Source organism: Prunus persica, chromosome G8, assembly GCF_000346465.2.
Source record: "Prunus persica cultivar Lovell chromosome G8, Prunus_persica_NCBIv2, whole genome shotgun sequence".
Classification (NCBI taxonomy): domain Eukaryota; kingdom Viridiplantae; phylum Streptophyta; class Magnoliopsida; order Rosales; family Rosaceae; genus Prunus; species Prunus persica.
Genome location: NC_034016.1, coordinates 3,125,277 through 3,146,062, shown reverse-complemented (window position 1 = coordinate 3,146,062; position 20,786 = coordinate 3,125,277). Strand labels below are relative to the sequence as shown.

The following is a 20,786-nucleotide window of genomic DNA, read 5'->3' as shown; positions in this document are numbered from 1 at the left end:
CCCCGACGACATCGGCCGCGCTCAGTCGCCGAAAAATGGCGATTTTGCCTGGATGTCGCCGATCTTCATGGCCGCCGATCTCCCTCTCCGGCCGGCATTTCTGGCGATCAAGGTATGGAAATTCATCCCTTCTGCATGCTCTAGCTGATGGTTGGGTAGGATTAGATCGATTCTTAGCGTAACCAATTCGATTTTCGAATTGAAAATCGGCCGAACTTCGGCTGCCGTGATCGGCCATTTCCGGCCACTTTTTGGGGTAGGTTCAAGAACAAAAGTGGCTCCAAATAGGGTGTTATACCTAGGGTAGGAGTTTGGAGCCGTGGTTTTGAGATCTTCCGGCGAAGCGTTATCGCTTTGGGCACCACGCGCTGCCGGCGCGTGCGGCGGCGCGTGGGCATGGTGGAAAAAGTAGCACTGTGTTCCGATGAGATCCTTAGGTTGTCACGAGTGTGTAGGATTTCACGGATCTCAATTCGGACGTTGTTTGACTATCGAACGGATAATCGCATATTGTGCGTTATCTAGGTTCGATAGGTTGGGACCGTTGGATGGTCCCAAATTTAATATATGTTAATCTAGGTAATTCTAGGATCGTGTAGGAATTCACGGATTGTGAATCGGAGCCCCGGATGTTCCGAATAGTAATTTTACAGTTTATATTTTATATTAATTGTCAGATCGTGCGATCGTGAGAAATCCGACCGTCCAATGTGAACCAAACTTGCAGGACAAGTGTCCTATACCTGGTAGAACCCATAGGGGTCGTTTGGTACACAGGCTTGGCTTGGACTAAATTTAGTACCATGTTTGTTTCATTAAATTCTAGTCTTAGATGAGATTGCTAATACCGGGCCCACCAAAAATACCTCATTAGGAGGGGACTACTAAACCCATGTAGAAAGGGAGGATTAACTAGTCCTATGTTCACCAATGTATAAGATGCATATATTATATTGTAATACTAATAACATATATTATTATTATTATTATTATTATTATTATTATTATTATTATTATTATTATTATTATTATTATTACATACACATATACTATAATGTACATATATACATGTATATACACATATACATGTATATATATATAAACACATATATACATATATAATATATATATAAATACATATAGATATATACACATATATTATTATTATAATATACTCATATACACATACATATTAATATTACAATAATACATACATGTATACATGTATATATGTATATGTACATTAATATATATAAACACATATATACATATATAATATATAAATACATATAGATATATACACGTATATTATTATTATAACATACTCATATACACATACATATTAATATTATAATAATAGCATACATGTATATATGTAATATATATAAGTATATATACATATATGTGTATATATATTATACCCATGTATGTATTATAATATACATATACACACGTATATACACATATACATTATATATTTATACTATATGTATATATATTATAATATACATATATACATGTATATTATTATTATAACATACCCATATATATTATCTATTATAATATACATATATATATGTATATGTATTATACCCATGTATGTATTATAATATATAGATACGCCTATATACACATATATTATATACATGTATATACGTATATATATGTATATTATAATATATAATATATATACATATATTATATATATATATGTATTTTATAATATATATATATAATGTATATATATACATATGTATTTTATAATATATATAATGTATATGTATATATACATACATATATAATATACATATATACACGTATATACATGTATATTATTATTATTATTATAACATACCCATATATATTATATATTATATTATACATACATATATATAAATATATGTATATGTATTATACCCATGTATATTATAATATACATATATACACCTATATACACTTATATATATGTATGTACGTTTATATTATTTAAAATATATAATATTATTATAATATACTTATATACTTGTATATATACATATATATATATTATATGTATGAATATATACATATATATTATATATATTATAAAATACATATATACATATATATATAGATATTTTTGAAAAAATAAAAAAAATTCTAGTCCTAGTCCCAGCATACACCAAACGCAGGATAAGTGTTATCCAACTTAGACCAAGCCAAGCCAAGCCAAACCAGTCCCTAAACATAGTCCATGCCAAGACAGTCCTGTGTACCAAACGAGCCCTTTCGGTTCGGAAATTGGAGGTCGTGGGTTCTGCAGGTCCGTTTGACCAGGGTTAGAGTAGTTTGACCCTTAATTGACCGTGAGTCTCCCGGAGTAATCTCACCCTTCCAGGGGGGAGTATCGGGAGCTAAACTATTGTGGAGGGTTACACAATATTAGAATTATTTATATAATTATATATGGTTGTACAAGGGTACAACAGAGTCTAGAATGTCAGTTTGGAGTGCTATACGCACTACTTTAGGTACCTCCCCGAATTTTGGATTCACTACAAGCACCACCAAGTGAAAGTTAGGTCCCACGTGGCGTAGGTTATCCGGCGTTGGGACAGGCCCCATACGTGGCGTTGGTTGTACCGGTGTATGGGGAGATTTGTAATATGATATTCAGGTCTCACGTGGCGTAGGTTATCCAGCGTTGAGACAGGCCCCATACGTGGCGTTGGTTGTACCGGCGTATGGGGAGATATTGTGATATTGTGTTGAGGTCGCACGTGGCGTAGGTTATCCGGTGTGTCGACAGACCCCATACGTGGCATTGGTTGTACCGGCGTATGGGGAGATTTGTGATATGAAATTGAGGTCCCGCGTGGCGTAGGTTATCCGGCGTTGGGACAGGCCCCATACGTGGCGTTGGTTGTACCGGCGTATGGGGAGATATGTGATATGATGTGCAGGTCTCACGTGGCGTAGGTTATCCGGCGTTGAGACAGACCCCATACGTGACGTTGGTTGTACCGGCGTATGGGGAGATATTATGATAGTATGGCATGGTCGCACGTGGCGTAGGTTATCCGGCGTGTTGACAGGCCCCATACGTGGCGTTGGTTGTACCGGCGTATGGGGAGATTATTTGAAATACAGAGAAATGAAATAAGGTATCGCCCAAATGTGGAATTGGGTTTTGGGAAGAACTACGTGTGGCTTGATCCCTCAAGGAGGGTACGTAGGCAGCCTAAGGTTATTAGGTACAGCCGCAGACTAAATGTTAGTCATAAATTGTATTTGGATTGTTTGGTAGTGTGTTGAGAATTTTTGGAAGGCCGAAGGCCAATTTATGTGAACTGCATGAAATTATATTGTGCATGCTGCCAGTTGTGGATATTAAATGCGTTTTTATGCAGGTTGAAATTTTGAAAAATGTCCAATTTATAGGGGAGACTCTGCCGAAATTTCGGCAGGGAGTCTCGGTTTTTAGTAAGTGGGTCTGGTATCGGAGTGATGTCAGGAATTCCAAAGGGTTCGTCTCGGGTTTTGAGAAAATTCGGGGCGGGTCCTTTCAAGCATATATACACAACCCAACTTCCGGCATGCGTATATATATACAATCAACAGTAAGGTTCGAGCCCAGGGGCAATATCAAAGCATCTATACAGATTAATTTACAAGAAGAACATTTGGAGGGTTAAGGACCCTACAATAGGCTGAAGAGATGCAGGAAGCGGAAACTGCCCTGTGGTGACTTTCAGATGCACGTCTACGGCCTGGGGGCGCTAAACATTTAAAAGGTGAGTGGACCCAAAAACAAAGTTTTAAGAAAAATAGCATAAGAACATACTAACCCCACTGTAAAAACAGTTACACAAAACTAATTCATCCTTTTAATCATATACATACTGAAATCAATGCACCCATATATATATAAATATAAATCAATCATACTCATAATCATCTTTAAACTCTTAAAAGCATTGAAATCAGTTTAAAACTACCACCTAGGTGTACCCCTTTAATTCTGTCAATTCCTGATAATCTGTCAATTTTCCTAGCAGGTTTCGGTGACACAAAGTCAACCCGAGCCGCAAACTGGCAGAATTGAGGGGACCGTAGTAAGCCTGATCCGCAGTCTTGGCTCCCACGATTCCGGCGTCCCCGAAACTCGTGAGGCAGATGTCAAGCACGCTGACAAAACTGAAGGCAACCTGGATGTCCGTGGACATCGTCATATCCGAAGGCAACCTGTTTCTATAACTGGGTACCTAAGGTGGCTTAAGAAAATCTAAAATCTTTGAAAAATATGATAAATAACTGAATTTCTGTTAAATCTAGAACTTTGCTGCCATTTATTTGTTATTTAGCTAAAATTTCCTTTTCCTATATCCATAAAAGATATCTCACTCGGTCGCATGTGAATTCAAAACATTTAAAAGCATACATCAACTAATAAAACACTAATCTTTGAATAAAACTGATTCAAGATCAAATACTGTAACTCAATAGCATAAATTCATTTATGAAAATAAAGAGTCCACTCACAGCTGGTCTGAGCTCGCTGGACCTTTTGGAGGTCCTTTCTGCGGGTCAACTGGTGCTCGAATGCCTGATTCAATTACCATAATAATATATATATTAATAAAACTGCTCGATATAAATATTTAAATAAAATCCTAGCTCCTAGAAGTGCATGCATCCAATTAAAGTTACTCCTATGCCCACATTAACGTTCCTTTAAACCTAGGACACAAGTCCCATGAGTCTGGTCTGAAATGGACGGTTGGTTTGGTCACAATCGCACGATCAATGGTTCAAAACCATTGAACCCGAAAATCACACAAGATGCGAGATCCGTTCGGGATTCAAACGTTATCCAAATTAAGATCAGCGAATTCCTATGCGCTCGTGACAACACGAGGATCATTCTAGGATAAAAACCTAACATTGACACCCCGGTGACGCGCTGCCACGCGCTGCCACCGCTAGTGGGTGCATTGAGCAATTTTTCGGCTATCGAAAAACTCCAAACCGCCAGCCAATAATCACACCTACGGATTAAGCACATCAAGGGGAGTAACTTTATACCTTAGCTCGACGATCAATTCAAACTTTAAAGCTCTCGAACGAAGCTTTCTGTCTCTTAAAAAATCTAAAAAAATTTAGTTTCAAAATCAAAGAAATTGGAATGGATTCACGTTGTGTTTTGAAGGAATAACACAAAGGGAAGGTAGGAGAGTAGTTTGGGTGCAATTACCTGAGCTATGGCGGCTGGAATCTGTCGGAAAATACCTCGAACTTTCTGGGTTCGAAGCTGCCCCTTTTTGGGCTCAATTTTGGCTCGATTTTCTGGTTGATTCGCTTGGAATCAAGGCTGGATATGAGTATGTATGGGAAGAGGAGAGAGAGGTGAAGAGTTTGCAAGTTGTGGCACTCGATTTGGTGGCCAGACAGAGGAGAAATGGTTGTCTGAAAATGGTTGTTCGAAACATTCTCGAGAGGAAGAAGAAATCTGGGTTTAAAACTAAGGTTTTCCAAACCCACAATAGCCAACTGAAGTTGATGTGCAAAACAGTGAACATAGTAAGCAGACTCATTCTCCCTCATAATAAGTGTCTTCAGACCATTGAACTTTCCACTCATATTACTAGCCCCATTATAACCTTGACCTCGTAATCTGCATATACTCAATTTATGTCTAGAAAATAATGCATCAATACTTGCTTTAAGTGACTCAGCTGTGGTATTTGTAACATGTTCAATACCTATGAACTGTTCAATCACAGATCCTTTCTTGTCTGCATAACGAAACATAACAATCATCTGCTCTTTTACTGATACATCACGAGATTCATCAACTAAAATAGAAAAGAATGCATCATCCATATCTCTAATAATAGCATCAGTAGTTTCAACTGCTACAACATTTACAATGTCTTTCTGAATCTTAGGTAAAGTTACTTTAAGGTTTTCAGGAGCATTTTTCAAAGCAACAGTTCTAAATTCCTCATTGTGATCAACAAGAAATTGCAAAAGCTCAAGAAAATTACCTTGGTTGCTTGAATCCTCAGACTCATCGTGGCCACGAAAGGCAAGACCTTGTTGTAGAAGAAATCTAATACAATTAACAGATGCATTCAATCTGATTCTATAGTCAATTCGAGATTGATGTGAGTGCTTATGGAAAACATTTTCAATATGTTGTTTTTCATTCATTAAGGCTTGACATTTTTTCAGAGCTTGGTTATGGGAACTATTGGGACCTCCAACATGAACTTGAAATCTTTCCTTTTTCTTCCAATTTGAAAAACCTGTACCAAAAAATGAGTCACTTCCAGCTTTCTCTCCCAAATTTGTTTTAAAAAGATAACAACATAAGCAAAATACAGCATCTTCTTTGATGCTATATTCCAACCAATAAGGGAATTCATCAAACCATGCTGGGTTGAATCGTCTTGACTCTTTTCCAAATTTCTTTTGAGGGAAATCATGATTTCTAGGCTGACAAGGGCCTTTTTGTAAGTAAGCTCTTCTAATTTCATCTCGAATGTTCGGATTGTAATCTAAAATCCGAGTTCGTAAACCAGGATCAGAATGAAGATCTGACATATTGATTTCTATGCAACTTTGCTTTGAACTATCATCACTTCTCCCAATAGGTCCCGACAACTCCAACTCGGATTTTCTTTTAAAATATTTTTCCATAACTTTCATAAATAGTTTATATTATTTTTCATCAAGATATATATATATATATATAATAAAATCAATCATCAATACAAATTGAATGCATATAAATAAGAATATAATGAAATTAGTTTGTAAAAAATAACTAAGTGCTAACTTGTAAAATCAATTAAAGTAGTGAGTTTGATTTGTTGGGCTGTAGACTTCTGTCAAATAACGAGTTTGGTGGCTGAGTTCTCCACAAAATTACAGAATGAGTGAACTTGGTGGGATCTCTATTTTTCTTTTTTAACATAGAGTTTAGGATTTTTCTTTTTTAATATAAGTTTTGGGCTTTAAGTGTGTATTGAATGGGCTATGTGGGGGCTTTACTTAGAAAGGGCCTAAAAATAATTAAAAATTATGAATTGAAGTGGGATTATATGGCTGAAGTGTTTTTTGGTAAGTGTGGGAAGCTACCCACAGTTGTCTTTAATTGGGTCCGCCAGTTAGCGGCAGCCGTGGATTGTTATGATGGAACTAAACACAACGTTTTTAGTGTCTCAACAACGATTCAGTGCTCTTCTTACATCCAGTTTAAGACACAATTACTATAACACTTTCCATTTTTAAGTTTTTATTTTTATTTTTTAATGAGCATTCTTTCTTATGGTTCATTTCATTTTGTGCGACTGTTTCTTTGTTTTTTTTTTTTGTTGAAATATTTTCCTATGTCATAGAAATTTATTATTTTTAACAGAAAATGAAGCATTTGCTTGACTTATAATGAGATGATTCTTGGCACCATTTGTTTTTCTTTTTTTAATCCAAAGTAGACAATCATGGAGGCTAAAAAATGTCTAATATTAAGAACTTGAGTTAGCTCAAATGGGTTAAGTTTAGAATAGGTTCTGGACCTTTGGTATGCTCAAGTAGTCTTGGATTCAAACCCCCATGATATCCTGTGTAAATTTCCCCCCTCCCCTTCCTACCTTAGGCAAAAAAAAAAAAAAAAAAAAAGTGTGTAAGAATGAAAATCTTGGATTTTCTCTTGATTTATAGTCTTATTTGTATGTTGATTAATTGGTATTGTGCAATTTAAAATTTTGAATGTGGTTGGATCGGAGAGAATTGAATTATAGCTCTTTGATATGAGGATGATGATTAGTTTAATAACCTTATGCTGCACCAACCATCCAACTGCACACATCTTTCTTTAGTATAGAGCAAGTCTAGCAGAAGCAAAGTGCAAAAGTGAATAATCCTTTCCAAGATAGATTTAAATATATAGGGAACCAGTGGTACAAAAAATACAATGCAAAAAATGCAATTTCTGAACCAATATGTTTGTGTCTAATAATAATACTACACATTTCAGATTTCTGCTTAACATTTATTCTCAAATACAGAATTACAAATGGCATATAACTTATTCTTGTTTGAAAATGGCGTATAACACAAAACCGAAAAGTTGGAACGATATCGGGGGCTCAGGAAGACGGCTTTGCACTGCTTGGCTGTATCTTCAGGGCTGATAACTGCAAAAAGTGTAGAGCATCAGATAAATGTTGGAAATGCTCATCAATGATAAGACGGCCCTAAGTAACTTCGACCTGAAATGAGAGCTTACCTGTATGAGCTACGGTTCGTTCAGATTCATAAATTTCGTGGTCATTTCCTCCCTGCAGAAGATGAAAGTCACAAGATTTAGGGCCCAGATAAAGGAAGTATTAAATGTAAAACAGAAAATTTCATGCCAGAAATCTAAATGTAAAACAGAGAACATGAAAAAAGAACTTATGAAATAACATAAAGGAAGCTGCCGAAATGGTACCATGTGACTAAGAAGAGGGTAGAGAGCCCCGAAATTACGGACTAACCTTGTAAGTTTTGTCACCAAAGAAATGAATTTCTTGAAAGTCCTCTAGGTATCTCAAGCAGTATGTCTTGTCCCAACCTGGAGGGAAAACCTGTTACAAGCATCGAAAACCATCCATTTTCAATTTCAAATGTCATCCCAACGACCTTTACCAGACTATTCAAGGAGAGGACAAGCAAAAGTTAAGATGGATAGATAAAGGACTGGTCCAGTAATCATCAAGCATAAATGAATATCAACTATTACTTACATCAAAGCTTATCTGTCCTCCTATGGAAAATGTCAGGTTAAGGTGAGCAAACTTCTCACGAAGGACGGATACCATTTTTGGGCGTGTGTTCTGAACCTGCAGACCAAATATCATCTTTCAAGTTATATACAAATGAAAAAGAAAATCCATATCATTTCGAATGAACATGCACTCACAATTTTAGTTTTTTGGTTAAGTGTCTAACCTTGTCATATCTTTCAAATTCATCCCTTTATTCTTGGCTACAGTTTCGCCCAGTTGGTGATACATTAAGCATCCCACTTCAGAACTCTATAAATGTACCCCTACAGTTACAATTGACAATGTAAGTATAAGTTAACTATAAATAGCTTAAGAATTAACAAGGCTTCCACTCCATTAACCTCCGGATCAAGTTGGCCCTTGCGAACAGTTTGATGCACTATCTCCCTTCAACCCTTTGAGCGAAATGCGGTTTATCGGTATGTCCAAGTCTGCGATATAATGAAGTGTAAAATTGATAAATTCCTGCAGAATTGTGTACAGATCATCGCAAATCAATCTCAAGAACAATTTGATTAAGTTTCCAGGTTCTTCGTACATGCTGTGTTTGACACCTTAGGTATCTTTCAAATAAGGAACTTGAGAATCATAGCATACAACAGAGCATGGTTTTATCTTCAGCTTCTCTTCTCCAAGAAATGTCTTCAAGCTCTACAGAATTCCAAACGCAAAATCATTCAATTTGGAGTAATTACCAAGTAAAGAAACAAATAAAAATATGCAGGAGAAAAGGAAAAGGAATGCAACACTGTCATGGATCCTATCAGAAACAAATAATGGTTACTCCATCAGAGCATACTTTTGCCCATTTGATGCTTAAGAAAATCAACTTCACACAATGGATTCATAAGGATCCATGACAGTGTATGAGTGTGTTAACTTCACAAAATCAATTTCAAACACATCACTTTAATGAGGACACTGTATGCTAAGCATGTGTCCATAATATTCCTGAGGAACTAACACTCAAGGATATCTAAGAGTTGAAGGAAAATGGAACAAGGCCCCAGCCTTTAGCATATGATTCACCAAGACAATTTAAAGGCCAACAATACATGCAACCAAACAATTTGAATAGCTGAGCTTAGATTTTTTTTTCTTTTGGCAGAAAGCAGAAACCTTCAAACTCCTTGGTTGTCAAGATCCAATATAAACAAATTGATTCTGAGAGGTATATATATGCATACATAATAAGTAAATATCTAAACTTGAGCTCTAACAACAACTGCATGAATTGATGTATCATATGCAAAATTAATTGTCCAATACATTTGGAATTATATTTTCTATAAGCAAAAAGTACACACCTGTCTTCCCAAGCTGCTCTGTTATCTTAGAAAGGTCAGACCCTTCCACAATGCCCACTGTTACAACCTGCAGTCAACAAGGCTTTTGATCATGCACAAAAACTTACAGACTCCCACCCACCACCAAAATGAAAAAAACAGAGCAGACACTTTGATGGTAATGGATGATGTACCTTCCTAAGTTCTCGCATGAAATCCAACATTTCTGGCAACAGGCTTTCTCACAAACATTTACACTAGAAATCTAATTTTCACGAAATCCACAATACCACAGTTCTCAATTAACAATTTCATCTTTTGATTTCAACAGTGGCTTATGGAAAAATATCAGGAACTTGGGCAGTTATTGTGATATATATAAGGAAAATAAAACAGTAGAACCGTGCTGAAGAAACAGATTCATTCAATAAAAAATGGGATTTGATCAAAAAGAAAAGGAAAGAAGAATAGAGAACCCTTATTTTACTTATGTCATGCATAACAACCAGACCACTGTCGCATACTGAACAGAAAAGGTCCAAGAACAGAAAAAGTCTAAAAACAGCACCTCAACCCAACAAAACCGAAAATTAAACATGATATTAACCAAAAACAGAAACTTACAGATGATATTAACAAAACAAAAAAATCCTAAATACAATCCTAAAGCATGATATTAACAAAAACAGAATAATTAAACAACACAAAACAGAAATAAACTAATAACAGCCCTAGAAACAGAGAACTAATAACAGAATAATCAAAAACAGACACCACAAGCTGTATAAGGCAAAGCCCTCAAGGTCTCCTAATCAATAAGCTGCAGAAGAATTCATAACCCGTAAGCTGCCATGTGTATACTGTGATGCGTAACAATTGCTGTGTTAACATAATTCATTAACGTGAGAGTTGAGGAATGATGTTTTTTTCTTTGTAAAATTTTTAATCTGATTTGAGAATGAAGATCTGTGCAAAAAGTGCACAATGGCTGAGAAATTTCTTTATCTGGTATTTTCAGAGGAATTAGAATTCATATAGGATCATTCTACATTCTACATTTCACATTCCCACAGGAATGATGGCCGGTAAAGAGATGCTCTTCCTTTCTATGAATCACAATTTGACACATGCAAAAATAATTCATTAAAAACATAAAAAGAAACACGCACACATGTCACACTATTATTTACAAGACTGTAGGAGCTCCTATTTACCTGGTAAGAAGAGAAGTATTTTCCTTGCCCATAGAGGAACTACTCATTGCCTATTAATGTGGCCCAACCACAAACTAATAGTTGTCCTTTTTTTTTTTTTGGTTGAATTCTCAATGGTGCATTTATTTTTTACTCTCATTGTTCTTAACTGAAACTTTTTTTTCCACACCTTAATGAGTTCAATTTTTTTTTTTTGAAGTACAAGCGATAGTCTAAACTAGAAGAGAAGGGGGTTTCTCATACACACACAATTATGATGCCGTGGGAATTCAAACATGAAACCTCTGGTCTACTTGTCAAGACCCTTTTTCACTCGACTAGACTCCATTGGCCAATCGGTTCAAATTTTAAGACTTTTGGTTTTATTATCATTATGAACTTGTTCATTGTAATGTTGTATATTTAAACATTATGTTTGTGCATTTGGGAGGTAACTTCTCAGCCACTGGAGGCCTGCCCTTCACTGTTTTTGGTTCATTGTGGCCTTGCGCTTTTCTTTCAAAACTTGGGCAGTGACATATAAAAAAGAAAGGAACAGAACTAATGGAAGGATACAACATCCATCTCAGAATATGAAAATACCAACAAATGCTTCCACAGACAACAAAGTTTCTACGTTTGAACTCAGAGGTAACTTTTTGTTCAAACCAAACCAAAAAAGACGAGATAGCTTGATGTCATTTTATCTTTCTTCTTGATTGAAGCTTCTACATATGTGATTGATACAACAAAAATAATTTGCTCATGTGGATGTTCTTCATCTTGGAGACGTTAGTTTATCCCATATGCTTGGTTTACCAATGAAAGAAAAAGAGAACAGAAATTACTCTGATTATTTTTTTATTAATCGTTTACTTATCACTGATTCGCTACATGTAATAATTAATACTTCACAAAACACATTACAAGTAAATATGAAGAAAACTATAACATATTTGAAAATTTTAAAAAGCATGCCAACGGCACACACAGACACAACTATGATGCCGTGGGGATTCGCACCTGAGACCTCTTATATGCAACTCAAGACCCTTTTTCCACTAGACTAGATCCTATTGGCAAGCAAGTTAGAAATAACCATATATGGATATGAATTTGAAGTTGATGGACCTTTGGGAAGTGAAGTTTTAGGGTGGTTTTATATGCTAGAAAATGATTAAAATAAAATAAAATACATATGTAGCAAGTTGTGAATTTTTTAGGTTGTAATGACTAACAATATTGAAAAAAATGCAAAAGGAAAGATAATTGAATATACTCCGTCTCGTTTCTTCTCCAGATATGCAATTCTTCTTGGTTCTAGGGGATCTCCCCTGGAACCATCCCCTTCGGTTAATAATCCGGGCCTCTCTCCCCCCCGTTATGTTGTGGAGAGGTTTTCCCTCCCAACTTTTGTTGGGTTTTGTTTGCTCCTTGCTGTTGTAAGGGTTTGTTTCTTCCCTTTTCTTGAGGGTTTGTTTCCCAATCTTTTGGGGCTAGTTATTGGTTGATCTTGCTAGATCTGCTACTTGTGCGGTAGATCTAGTGTTAGATCTCTCTGTACTGGAGGTGGAGCTGCTGAATTTGATGGATCTACTTTTATTGTGCTTGGGGATCAAGGGGGATTAGGAGATGCTGTGATATTATTTGGAATGTCCTAGTGGAAGTTGAGCGGTTATGCCCTCCACTCTTGGGGTGTTTCTTGTCCCATGAAGTTTGAGAGTTTGTTCTCTATCTTGATCTTTTTTAAGCACTATTTGCTGCAAAATTAGGGTCCTTTGTAACTCCTTGTTAGCTGGGTTTCAAGTCGTATATTTATTTTCTAACTATCTTGTAATACTTGTACTTAGTTGGTGTTGTTACAGTCTGTATTGCAAGAACCTCCTTTCGGAGCTGTGTTCTTATTGTTGTATCCTGGATTTGTGCCATGTATCTTCAATTGAATTACTACTGTTTCATAAAAAACAAAAAAAAAAAAAAAAAAAAAAAAGAATTGAACATAAGCCCAAACCATCTTAAATTGGTTTTATTTGATTCGGTTATCTTCGTGATTTTGGACTAAACCAATTGTACTTAGTTCGGCCTCAGTTTCAGACCCCAAAACAGAAACCGTACAATTTTCTAAAAGTGGACACATGGTTAGTCCACTACAGCACTACTTTCCAAAGATCGTAGAACAAATTTGTAACTTAGAGAAAAAGGAAGATTTGAAAACCAAATAGTCTGGTTAAGTAGTAAACTGTCTCAATTGAGCTAAAGCATCTAGGGGTGGGCACAGTTCGGTTTGGACCGGTTTTTGCCTCAAATTAGAACCGATCCAATACTATTCATCCGGTTTGATTCGGTTCGGTTTTAATAAAAAAAATTTCAAAAACTGTCCGGTTCGGTTTGAACCGGTTTCGGTCCGGTTCCGGTTCGATTTTGAACCGGATTATAAAAATTATTTTTTTAAATTACTTTTTAATACAATTCTCAACTGAAATATTATTTTTTTACTTAAAAATTAACAAATTATTCAATTTCATATAAAAATAAATATTAAAGTGAGAAAATAGAGATATTTTGACATTGAACTTGGATAAATATTATGTTTTTTTTAGTGAAATTAAAAATATAGCATTAAATATAAATATATATATTGAAATTATATATTTTTTTAGTTTCACCGGTTCGGTTTGGCCCGGTTCGGTTTTTGAAGACATGAAACCGGATCCGGAACCGGTCCAAACCGGTCCGGTTCGGTTTTTGACCGGTTTTTGACTTTTTGGTCAACTCGATTTTTTTCCGGTTTGGTTCGGTGCGGTTTGGTTCGGATTTCCGGTTCGCCGGTTTGAGTGCCCACCCCTAAAAGCATCCACTGCGAAAAAAACTTCTCTGAAAATATGCTGAACTTGTTGAACTGTTATTGCACTATTACTATTTTAGTCATCATGCGTTATATATTACATTATGGTAAACATATCATCTATGTCATTGTGATTGAATATATAATACAATGCTAACTAGAATATAGTATTCTTTTACCACAAAAATAAATAAATAAATAAATTTACTTAAATGGTCCTCAAACTTCTAATCAATTTACATTTTGATCCCTCAATTAAATTATTCGTTTAAATAGTCCATCAACTCTATATTATTCGGCAAATTGGTCATACCGTCTAATTTTCTATTAGATTTAACCAAAATTTAGGGTAAATATGACTTTTCATAATTAACAAATAAAAAGAGGGTTAAAATAAATACAAAATTAGAACAAATTGAAGAAAGAAAAAAAAAAATTCATGACACCCAAACCCAACACCCAAATATGGCTTTTCATAACCAGGAGTTGACGTCCCAGATATCAAACGAGAGTTTTCCCGGAGTTAATCAACTCTAGCATCACCAATGTAATAAGTCAACCTTTCGGTTGCCTTGTCTCCATTGAAGTTTATGTCTGACCTCAAAAGAGAGAGAGTTGAAATCGGATGCTGATATTACCTTGAGGGTTGCAGCTGAAGGTTATAGTACTTGCTCAATACACTCCGTCAGAATACTCACAAAACTGAGTTTTGGACATTAAGTCCTGAGCGGTAGAATGGGAGAAAAATGGTTAGGAGACAGTTCATGGTCCAAATTTGAAAAAGGTACTTCTCTTCAAAGTTACCAGCAAAAAGTACATAAGGAATAAAAAATCCAGATTTAAGTATTAATATACTAGAAAAACTCAAAAAAATTCTGTAGAAGAATAAGCTTTTTCCCAAATAAAAAATAACAGATCATATTATAGGGGAGCTAAAATCAAAAGAAGTTTAGCCTTCTGGGTTCTTTCTGATTATATGTGAAAGTTTGGATTAATAAATAATAGGCTTTCATGAATTTACCTCCTAAGCATTGTCCATATACATAAGTTAGGCCACATCTCCTACAAGAGCAGATAAACCGATACGTTGATCATAACTCTGACTGCCTCATTGCCTGGAGGTAATAAATTAACAGGAAAATTTAGGATAAGAAAGAAAGAAACTAATTGATCCAACTAATATCATGTATCCCAAGGCAGATTAATCCAACTTCCCTATGACAGCATGGTGACTTCCATGTTCGCAACTATTGCCAAGTCATTTGCGAATTCTGCTAAACAAATCGATCAAGCATAACTGCATATGCATCCACTGTCACATTTCTGTTTTTCCATCCCCTGTAATATTTCAAGAACTATTAAAAATAACTTCTTTATCTAGACAGATTTCAAGTCAGAACAAATGGATGCAGAGCTGAACTGAAATAAAAGCAATCAAATGGAAATCTTTTGGAGGAAACAGTCATATAATTAAGATGTGAAACAATTGCAGTTCCAAATTCTGGGATAGATATACATCAGCATAGTTTGTCCACCAACTACTTCTAAGTAGCAAAAATCAGAAGCACAGGTTAATTTTTATACCTCTATGATAAGCAGAACTACTGTTTATTATTTTCTGCTGCCGCCACAACTTTCTTCAAGATAGCTTCAATTGGTTGATGGGAGTTCTCCACGGCCTTTGAAATAGGTTGCCATTTTTCTCCATGCTTTGGCCCTGCAGCAATGCATCTGTTCAATACATCCTTTTGGTTCTCCTCAGTACCATGCTGAAGTTCAAATTTGTAGTATAAAGCCCAAAAATCCCCAATATCGGGGGCAAACATTACTGCCATGTTGAGCCAATTCCTAGCTTTGTCCAACTTCCTGTCATGCCATAATAACTTGGCCACAGCAGCAACAACATGGGGATCATGACGACATTTCTCAAGGGCATCTTTACTCTTTGCCTTCCGTTGGGGACGAGCTACCATCTCGAGAGCTGCTGCCCACAAGATACCACTATTGGGACACTCCTGCAAAGCCTTTGCCATCAAAATATCAGATTCCTTCTTCTTGCCATGCCTCAATTCAGCTCGAACAGAAGCAAGCCACAGTTCAGGGTTCTGAGGGTTCTTCTTCCTGGCAATTGTGAGAACTGCGCGAGCTTTACTCAGCCCAATCATTTTCTCCTCTAGATTAGCGAGAGAAAGCCAGAGTTGTAGAGAATTGGGGCAGTGCTTCAGACCTGAGTGATAGGCCTTTTTGGCTTTTTCCAAATGATCAAGCCGTTCCTCTAGCTGTCCAAGCATTAACCACAATTTAAAGAATGATGGGAAGCGCTTCAAGCCTTCAGCAAGAAACTTCCTCTCCTCATCAATGTTCCCTAATTCCCTCTCAACAATTGCAGATTTCATCCATACTCTTTCGTTACCTCCCCTTTCTCGGGCTTTGGCAAGAAGCATCTTAGCTCTCTCGGATTCGTGATTCTCAAACTCAAGTTTAAACGCAGCAAGCCAAATTTCTTGAGAGTTGGGAACGGCAGCATAAGCTTCTTGGAGGATTGCACGGGCAGCAGGCACGTCCCCTGAAAGCCACTTCTCCTTAGCACCAAAAAGCCACAAGTTTTCAGCCTGTGGGCAATATGTCACTGCTTTACGAAGCAAAGCAACAAGAGATTCCCTAGAACCATGGCTCTTTTCAAGCTGAGCTGCTTTCCTCCATATGCTCTTCTTGGTTAAAAAGACAGTAAGTGCATGCGCATAAATTGCTCGGGCTGTTTCAATGGAACCTTTTTTCATGAAGTCCTCTGCATCAGAAACCCATGTCCTCTTCCTATCTTCCTCCTCCACACCAATCCCAATTGCGCTCCGAATGATAGCTTGGCAAGTCATTATAGACCCTGCACGTTCAGCAGCTTCAGCCTCTTTCATCCATGCTTCTCTATCAATAATAACCGCTGTTTTTTGCAAAGCCCTTATACCTCTTTCAATAATCTTCCCAACCATGGACACATTCCCATTAGCTTCTTCCAACTTTGCTGCCGTGATCCAAATTGCAGGCTCCTCCGATAGATTCTCCCTTGCCTTATTGAGGACCTTCTTGGCGTTCTCATAAGTTTCCAATCTTGTGAGTGCAAGCCAGAATTCAATGTGCAATGGACAACACTCCACAGCCCTTTTGAGCAAACTTCTAGCATCCTCCTCATTCGCTAGATCCACGACCGCCTTCCACAGCCTAACAGAATCAGGAATGTGTTCCAACCCTTTCCTCAAGACCCTGCTCTTGTTCAAATCATCACGCTCCAATTTCGCAGCCTCCATCCACAAGTTGACTGAATTGGGAATAAATTTAACTCCCTTAGTAATAACAGCCTTAGCATCTTTGGGGCTAGCAAGCCTACAAGCCTCCAACCACACATCCTCACTCTTAGGGCACTCATCACACCCTTCCTGAATCAATTTCCTGGCTGCCTTCATCTTTCCTGCCACTTCCTCAAACCTTGCTGCCGAAATCCACACACGTGGGTTCTTAGGATTTGACTTCATTAAACTCGTCATCAACAATCTAGCCTTGTTTTTATCATGAACGTCTGTATTACTTGTGATGCTCATACTTTTAAGATCAGTAAGATACCCTTTTGGGTCAACAACTGTCAACCCCAAGACAGAATCCGAAATCCTATCCAATTTCAAAGACAACACTATATCTCTGCCCTGCCTCACGGCAGTCAAATCTGTACTAGTGGGATCTATTGCAGTAACAAGCTCTTTCTCCTGCGTTGCCTTCTCCAAAAGGGTATCCAGCACCGGCACAAAGCTCTCAAACCTCCTCTTCTTGTTTCTCATTGAATAATCCCCAATTTCAGGTATACTCTCCCATTCTTGGGCAGACAATGTGTGCAAATTCCTCTTCAAACTTGCAAACTGCTCTGTAATCTTGGGATTGGAAGCTCTGTACTTTTCAATCTCTTCTCTTAACAGAGCCTCTCTCCTGTCCTTTCTCCTGGAGTCCATTCTCTCATCAACTGCTTTCCACATTGCATCAGCCTTCTCATCATCTTCATCCAGTTTGGCATCTGGTGCCAACAACCCAACATCGTTGCCTTCAAAATCATCAAATTGCTGATTCTCATCGTACCCTTTTTCCTCCCCTGCTTCCTCAAGCTGCCCAATTGCCCTATCGGGCAGCTCGGGGGCAGATCGGGCAGGCCCAATGTCGGACCTTGTGGTGAACCCAGAAGCACCACGGCCAAGCCCAGCGACATAACCCTCAGGAGGCTTGGAATTGAGGAAATCAAGGCGGGGTTTGGGATTTTTGTGGGGTAGGGTGCCACCGAAGAAGGGGACGTGGAGGGTTAGGGTAGAGTAGGGTTTGATGCCAAGGTCAGCGAGGAGGGTGGAGTCTCTTTGGGTCAACAATTGGAGGCTTTGGGAGATGAATAGGCGCTGGTGAGAGATGGGTACGTTGGAAATTTGTTCAATTTGGAATTTCAGAGCTTGGAGGGTGGTGGTGTTTGGGTTTAGGTTTAGGGTTAGGGTTTTGTGGTTGGGGGATGCGATGAACACCATTGTTGTGATTCTGTGATTATTGCGAGTATTTGTATCTTCAAAACTCACTCTGCTCTCCAACAGTTTGCTGCAAACCTGCAATGAAGGGCAAAGTTTGTGTTGTGAGGCATGAGATTAATATAAAGAGAGGCATTTGGGTTTCCTTGACGGAATAGGAATAAGAATAGGAATAGGACTAGAATTATTAATAGGCTTGAAGTTGGTTTTGTGCGGTCTTTTTCTTCCCAAGTGAGAGAAGAGACGGAAAACGCGCTCGGTAGACCAAAGATGAAAACACGGAAAATGGTTTTCCGGCATAAGAGATTTTTCTTCCGAAACTCCTCTTTTTCATTGATTTATCATGCCCAGATTGTAGATTCATAAATATTTGATAGCAGCAAAGTACTCAATAAACATAACCAGCTAGAATTACTCAACATACCTTCTCTCACATCATCTATCAGATTCAGACACAGTGCCCACAATCACGTTTGCCAATTGACCTCCCACTTGAAAGACATCAACGATGTGAGTCTTGGCGACGGAACACCTCCTTGCATTTTTTATCTTTCTAATTTCAGTTGAGGGAATGAAATTTCTCCAAGACTTTTGGGAGCTAACAAAACAACCAGTGGTGTTCAGATCGAAATTACCAGTGGTTTGGTTATATTAGTAACTAGAGAAATTCTCCAATAAATATTCAAGTTAAGTAGTAGTTGCATATTTTTAATTTCCATAGTTGGACTAATGCATTTCATTAATATAATTCAACGAACGAGATTACAAGTATGTAACCAATTCTTAACATAAAATACTTATTGAAGAATCTCCATTAGCAACTATAATGATGTAACATAAAATAATCAATTATATTGACCCCAAAGAAAAAATCAATTATCCCAGGGTCTCTAGGAAGCTCTGACGTTTTTGTGTTTGCTACAGTTCTCTTTAGTTTTTGTTTAGGATAATTTTAGCCTTTAAAAACCATTATAATTCTATTTTATTTGTTGATTTACACTTTTTTTCTTCTGGATTGGACAAAATGAATTTTACAATTGGCTTACAAGCTGATTAAATGATTTATTTTCAATGAAAATTGCAAAAAAGTTGAGATAAGTGACACATACATTGTTTATGTTACCAAGCACGTTTTCTTTGTTTTTATTTTTTGAAACTGTATTTTAATTAAGCTACAAAATGCATTCTCGGATCTCAAAAATGAAATTGGAGGGCTTTTATCTTGTGGGCCAAGGAAAGGGATGGCCCAAGATTCTTTTGGTTTTTTCTCTTTTAAATTGTTTCCTTGTGTTTGGTTCATGCCGCGAATCTTTTTTAAAGATTACGCTATTGTACCTACCTCTCATATTTGAGTTTCGGATGATTTCCTTGCTATTTTTTGTACTCTTTTTCAAAAAGATAAATAAAGAAAGGGATGGCCCCAATGGGTGATGATAAAAAATATTTCCTCTTTAAATTTTTTATTTTTTTTATTTTCATATTTTGTTGTTAAGAAAGAAAAGTGATGTGCACACAGTTTAAGAATCTTAATAGTTATCCTAACTTTTTAAAATTAAAAGGTAATATTCTTTTTAAATACAAGCTACTATTGGGGAATGAGGAATTAAAATACAGGATCTCGTGTATATTTATTGATCTAAATCACTTGAACTACAAGTTTCTTGTTAATGAAAATTGATATGTTTAATCCAAGAGATAGCAAGAGATGAAGGAATTGAAACCTAGAGTGAAGGCACTACTTACATTTTTTTTTTTCATAATTCCTTCTAAGGCAAGTCAAGTTTAATTCGGCTTCACTTTAATGTGATGTGAGCATCTGATTTTTCGGTGTCAACAAGAATATTGATTTATGGTTTTTTTTTTTTTTTGGGTTACTAAAGTTAGGAATGGAGAGGGGTGAAACTCACACACATAGAGTACCGTGAGGGTTTGAACTCAGAACCACTTATGAGTACACCAAAGACTTGGGCCAATCCAACTAACGCCCCTAATAACTAAGATTTATGGTTTAATAACAAAATTGAGAGGATGAGAAATTCAAATTTGAATTTAAACTAAATTTTATTTAGCTACATTAGAACTACAAGTCCCACCAAGAATTT

General features: G+C 36.7%; 1 protein-coding gene across 1 annotated transcript; it reads right to left on the bottom strand.

Moving 5' to 3' along the window:
- Positions 14,429-19,309, bottom strand: LOC18767196 (protein STABILIZED1). The gene is made up of 4 exons (XM_007200261.2): positions 19,109-19,309; positions 15,722-18,762; positions 15,159-15,475; positions 14,429-14,860 (listed from the first exon to the last, which is right to left on the bottom strand). Exon 2 carries the CDS (start codon positions 18,685-18,687, stop codon positions 15,739-15,741), a length of 2,949 nt encoding a protein of 982 aa, XP_007200323.1. The 5' UTR covers positions 18,688-18,762; positions 19,109-19,309; the 3' UTR covers positions 14,429-14,860; positions 15,159-15,475; positions 15,722-15,738.